Below are 6,728 nucleotides of genomic sequence, written 5' to 3'. Positions count from 1 at the left end.
GGACTATGTTCGACTGCAAGGTCTGCTAGTAAACATTTTTAAGCTTAAAGTATTAGTTGTTTAAACTAATAACTCGTAATGCAAAACTAAAGTGTCAAGACGAATGACAATGTCAGGAAATAAATAAATAAATGGCAACTTGACATTTTTTACAGCAGATCTACCACCTGAATCTCCAGCGCGAAATTTAAATTCCAGTTGGTCAGCCCGGCGCGGCGCCGAATATCTCAGTGGTTGACAACAATAAAAATGTAAAAATCTCACCCTCAATTACGTAATTAAAAGTTTAATTGATATCAAATATATTTCCATAGTTCCACTCCTAAAAATGTAGGCTAGGGTACTATATTTTATTCCAAACTAAAAGTAAAATAAGGAAGTATCGAAAGTAAGAGTGTTTTAAAGTGAAGATAAATATCGGAAAGTAACCAGCTAGTAGTTCTGAAGTACAGGTTAATAGCAAAGGCTAACAACATAAAATCATCTGCTGAATGGCTTAAGGAACAAAAAACACCCGCTTTACTGCTTTTATATGGCCGTTTGCATACACTTCTTCCAATGGAATCTATTCATAACTACATTTATTTATGGATGCTTTATTCAAGCGATGTACAAACATGGGATATTTAGAATACAAAATTAAAGATTTTTATAATATATTTTTGTTGAAGTATAGAAACATAATATGTTATGAATTATATCAAAATTAACGATAAATTGATATAATTTCTTGATAGTCGATTCACTATATTTTTAAAAGAACTTAATTGCAATATTATTCATTCTTATTTTTAATATTCTTTCGCTAAATGCTAGTCCAGTGTTAAAAGTAAAGTGGTCAATTTTTGATAAAAAATAAAAATTCAAGATTGCAAAGTTTTGTGTCTATTCACGCGTTGGAGGATTAATATATTAAAAGTAAAGTAGAAAATGTCTATAACTATGTGGTGGATTCATCTTTCCAAAAAAGTCCTATGGGTATTTCGCCACGGTAAGAAAATTAAAAAAAATACACTCATCGGCAAAAGTCTTGCACCCCCCAGATAAATTTATTTCTTTGCATAGCATATATTGTTGTGGCTATGTTTATAAATACCTTAATATGTGTCTACAAAAAATAGGTCATAAAAGCAATGAAAGAAAACCTTATCGATGGAATGTGTATGGTTTCGCTATTTGCAGTCAAATTTTGTTTCTCAGTTCGAGTTCAATCTTGTAGTAAGTGTTGTGAAAGGCGACAAAAATGCCAGGGCACGAAATTTTTGCCTGCGATAGGGCCCGAATTATCGCTTTGCATGAAGAAGGTCTCAGCAGGCATTGCAATTGCTGATCGTTTAAATTTAGTGCGAAGTACTGTAAGCCGAATTATACAACGGTATATGGACACCGGAAATATAAGATCTCGTCCTAGGTTGGACAGTACAAGGGTAACGACTGAACGAGAGGATCGCTACTTGGCTCAATTTGCCAGGAGAAATCGGTCAGTTCCAATTCGAGAGCTACGGTCTCAGTTTCAACGAACTTACCACCGAGTGATATCAAGCCGAAACAATTCTTGGCGACTTTTTAATACTGGATTGCGGCGTAGACGTCCACTGCGAGTCACTCTATTAACTTTACACCATAGGCAAAGGAGGCTACAGTGGGCTAGAGAACATTAGAACTGGTTATTACCTCACTGGAGAAACGTAGCTTTTACTGACGAAACCAGGATAGGTTTGATCAGTGATGACTATCGTCAGCGAGTGTGGAGGGAGATAGGAAGGCAGCATCGCTTGAATACAGCCCCTGTTGTTGCTCCTTATCAAGGAGGAACTGAGATAATCTGGGGTGGCATCATGTATAATAGACGAACAGTGCTCATTTATATTCTTAAGGTGATGAACGCCCATTTGTATGTGGAAACTGTAATCAGACCAATAATTTATCCACTGCGAGAAGAAATTTTTAGAAGAAAAGCAATAATTTTATTCTCATGGATAAGCTCGTCCTCACAGAGCTAGGTTGGTCCAGGAAGAAAATGAAGGGGAAATAACTCGTTTGGACTAGCCTCCACTCTCCCCCAATATGAATCCTATTGAACATGCCTGGGACTACATCATCAGAGCTGTATATATCACCATAAATATCCCACCAAGAAATCGCCAGAGTTGATCATTGCCGTTCAAGAGGAATGGCAGAACTTACCTCAAGAAACCATAAACAACCTTATAGTGGGGATGTCCCGAAGACTTGATGCACTCATAACAAATCGAGGAGGCAATACTTTATTTTAGTAACCTTAATTTTGCCAGAATTTATTATTTATTTATTTATTTTCTCTTTTTTGTCAAACATTTTTCTTTATGGAATTTGCATTTTTTTTGTATTTTGGCAAAATATATTATTAAACTTTGAGAAAGTTTTCCCTTTTTTGTGTTATTTTTTAACATAACTTTAGTATCTATTGATTTCCACGAAAAATTAGTTTGAAATGTAACTTTTTATTAAAATAGTAAGGGGGTATATATCTCTTTCCGTCGTCGGAAGTAAAAAATACAAATAACAAAGAAAAACATATTTAAAATATCTAAATGCCACTATTCGAGAACAATTCTACAAACGTCTACAAAAACTGTTGACGTTCTATTTAAATGACATTATATCAAGTTAAACTTCAAAATTAACAAATTCTACCTAATACAAAAATGAAAATAAAAATTAAATTCTATAAGTTATAAATATTTATTTATTAAGCATGGAAAAGTTTTTCAATAAACACAAAGAAATTATTGAACCTAAAATTAAATACAACTAAAATAATATTGTGTTTCAATTTTTAAACTGGAATATAAAAAAACAAAGCAAATTGATGGTAATTTTATTATTTATTGCAACAACTTAAACTACCATGACAAATGACCATTTCAAGCAACATAAAAGTCAGAGAGTTTAATTTCTTATTCTTTTGAGATTCGTAGCATTTTTGTTGCTTGAAGTCGAAGATTTCGTTTTGAGGCTACTCTTTTTAAAGAAATTAACTCATGCTCTTCAGTTAGCGCTTGAGATGGAGATGTGCTTGGTTGCGGATCAATCGGTACTTGAGATAAAGCTTCAATGGTATTTTTGTCATGTATGTCGTTTTCATCTAAATCATGGTCATCAATATGGTTACTAATTAAATTTTCATCTAAAGTATTAACGTATGATTCTCGGTCTTGTTCAGTTTTAATGTTTGTAATTTGTCCAGGAAGAGATGGCCATGCTACACACATTTCTGGCTTAACGTCAAACATGACTTGGTCATCAGTATGGCCACTAATCAAATTTTGATCAAAATTATTAACGTATGCTTCTAACTCTTTTTCCGTTTTAATGTTCGTAATTTGTCCAGGAAAAGATGACGGTGCTATGCTCCTATCTGGCATAACGTCAAACATGGCTTGGTCATCAGTATGGTCACTAATCAAATTTTCATCAAAATTATTTCCGTAGACTTCTAGCTCATGCTCTGTTTTAATGTTTGTAATATGTCCAGGAAGGGATGACGATGCTATGCCTATTTTGGCTTGGTCATCAATATGGTCACTAATCAAATTTTCATCAAAAGTATTAACGTAGGCTTCTAGCTCTTCCTCCGTTCTAATGTTTGTAATTTGTCCAGGAAGAGATGTCGATTCTATGCCCCTTCTTGGCTTAGTGCCAAACATGGCTTCATATGGACTCTGGCGTATTTCAGCATGATAAGTTGTATTTTTGGTGAATTGGACAAACGACAAACCTTCTGACCAATTATTCGAACTATTATCTTGCATCCATGCAGTTAACATATTCTGTATATCCCGATAGTCTCTTTCGACTGTGTCTTTTCCGTGCACAATTTTAACATCTTTCCACATGGCGTTTAGTTCAGATATGATTTGATCACTGAATTCTCTACCGTTATCTGAATGCAATATGGCGGGAGCACCAAACGTCAAAAAAATGTGAAGTAGATGATATGCTGCTTCGTCCGCTCTCTTGGTTTTTAAAGGTCGTAACTGGACAAACTTAGTTAAATGGTCTTGAAATACCATTATAAATTTGTAGTCACTATCACTGTGTAGTTCCCAGTCGAGTAAGTTCACTTGACATCTAGAATGTAATTGGGAACCGACTATTGGTTTAACAACACATTTTTTATGCGTACTGTGTTTCCTTTGACATTGCTGGCACAAATTTAAATACAACATGGTAACTTCATAAGTAACGTTTTTGTATTTAAGTTGCAATTCGTTCAGCATTCGTGTTCTTCCTCCATGGCCTGTTCTCACGTGAGTTTCGGAAAGTATATCAAACAGCTCGTCATTTGTAACATAGTACTGGATATTTGTTTCTCCTGGTTTTAATGGCACAATCAACTTTTGTTCATCACCAACATTTAATATGTCAAAACGTTTTAAACGTCTGTAGTCCGAAGGTGTACAGCACTTAGTTTTAGCGGAAATCACTTCAGACAAGATTTTAGAATATTTTTCTTTAGAAAAATAAAAGCAATTGTCTTTTCGTTTACTTTCAATTAGGGTATGTAGTTTTTTAAAAAACTGATCACGATTCACTGGAGCGGCCATTGAACACAAATTATAACAACATAGAGCAAGTTTGTAAAAGCACACGCACGCTATCAAACCTTGCGTAACACTGACGCCAAACCAACACAGAGAACGATAGAAGCGAGGACAAGGAATAACCTTTTCCACCTTTCACCGGAGCTGGCTTGTTGTGTGCCGATATACACCGGTGAAAGTCCAAATTTATGATAAAATTAGAAACGGTCGGTCGTTGACCGACTCGTTTATTGTTTGTCGCTGTTGACTGGTGAATGTAGACATTCACTCACTTATTACGAACTTTCCCAGTAACATAAATATACAGAGTGGTGCTTCTCATACGACGCGGATGCTTCAAGGAGAACGGCAGTTTGTATTGCAATGGAACTTTGTAAGTAAATGTTAAGTTAATTTACAACAGAGTTTTACAGGGTGTCCCGAAAAAAAGTTACACATTAAAGTTCTGTTTTTTGTAATGGAAAACTCTATATATTAATTTATTTTCGGACTCTAGGTGTAATAAAGGTAAGTTTCAATACAGAAATATACAGGGTGGTCCGAACTGTATTCCGGAAACTTCGGCAGCATAGTCTACAGATAAAAATAAGTAACAAAGTTCGTATAAATGTATGTCTTAAAATGCTTAGTTTCGAAGATACAGGGTGTAGAAATTTAATTTTTATTTCGATTTTTTCCAAATAATTTATGAAGTAATATAACGTCAATATTTGGATGAAAATTGGTGTCTGGATGTTTTTTGACAAGAGAAATTTGATTTTGGTGTCAATATGACTCCTATTTGTAGGGGGCGCCACCTACATGTTTTTTAACTGTTTTGAAAAATATTAACTTTTTACTCGACCTTTTATCTCTGCCTGTATAAAACTACTGAGTGAAAAAATATACATTTTTTCTACGTATAAAAGGTCACTTGGTAAAAATGGCTACGAGCAACCGTTCTCAGGATATTTAGAATGGAAATAGTCAATACATGTCATTATTGACAAAAAATAAACACGTTGAGTAGATAGTTATTTGATTGAAATTATAAATTTGGGATTTTTTTTTAATTAATAATAAATTTTTCTGCGAAAAAATGATAAAACAGTTTCTGTTGAACTTTTGACACGCAAATATTTCAAATTTATAATTTCAGTCTAATAACTATTTAGTCAACATATTTAATTTATGTCAATGATGAAAGGTACTGCCTAATTTCGTTTCCAAATATCTCGAGAACCATTCATCGTAGCGATTTTTACCCATATACCTTTTTTACGTAAAAACTGTCGTAAATGTATATATTTTTACTCAGTAGTTTTATACAGGTACGGACAAAAATTATTACTTTTCAAACCAGTTAAAAATATGTAGGTGGCGCCCTCTACAAGTAATAATCCTCTGAGTCATATTGACATCAAATCAAATTTCTCATGTCAAAAAACTCCCAGACACTCCAGAAATTATTTGGAAAAAATCAAAATAAAAATGAAACTTCTACACCCTGTATCTCCAAAACCAAGCATTTTAGGATACATTTATACGAACTTTTTTACTTATTTTTATCTGCAGAATATACTGCCGAAGTTTCCGGAATACAGTTCGGACCACCCTGTATAACTAAAATATAGGGACATAATATTTAATATTTTCTAAAAATGAAGAACAAAATTTAAACTTTAATAAAAGCTACCTAAATTGGATTTTACCCGGTATATAGCCTAATATGTAGTTAAAATAACTGTTATTCTTTAAATCAAACTAAAACTTGACGTAAAAGTTGTACAGGGTGAGAAAAAATGAATATTGAACATTGACCAGCTCTAAAGGCAAGCTGCTGTTTTATTTTAAATAGTATATTAGTAAACACTTAGTATATTATTCCGATATTCAATAAAGAAATCGTGTTTCTTCAAAATACTATAAAGGTTGCCTACCCCTCAAATAAAGATTTCCCTAGATATTTAAATTTTTATGAATTAGGATCAGTAGATCTTTAATATTTGATAAAATCTAGGTGGCTGTGATATGTCTGACATTACTTCAACATAACTCTCAAATTAGTTTAACTTTAACAACAACTACATTCTCAGAAAATTGCTGAAAATGGAAACATATTCTACATAAAGCTGGTTTGACGCGGGTAGTGAAGCACATTCG

The 6,728-nt window shown here is 33.4% G+C and overlaps 1 protein-coding gene across 1 annotated transcript; it reads right to left on the bottom strand.

Moving 5' to 3' along the window:
- Positions 1 to 2,864: 2,864 nt before the first annotated feature.
- Positions 2,865 to 4,648, bottom strand: LOC115891688 (KRAB-A domain-containing protein 2-like). The gene has a single exon (XM_030912230.1). It carries the CDS (start codon positions 4,587 to 4,589, stop codon positions 2,940 to 2,942), a length of 1,650 nt encoding a protein of 549 aa, XP_030768090.1. The 5' UTR covers positions 4,590 to 4,648; the 3' UTR covers positions 2,865 to 2,939.
- Between the last annotated feature and the right edge of the window lie 2,080 nt (positions 4,649 to 6,728).

Source organism: Sitophilus oryzae, unplaced genomic scaffold (genome assembly GCF_002938485.1).
Source record: "Sitophilus oryzae breed Bouriz unplaced genomic scaffold, Soryzae_2.0 scaffold_1190_pilon_pilon, whole genome shotgun sequence".
Classification (NCBI taxonomy): Eukaryota; Metazoa; Arthropoda; class Insecta; order Coleoptera; family Curculionidae; genus Sitophilus; species Sitophilus oryzae.
This window is presented reverse-complemented; position numbering and strand designations above follow the sequence as displayed.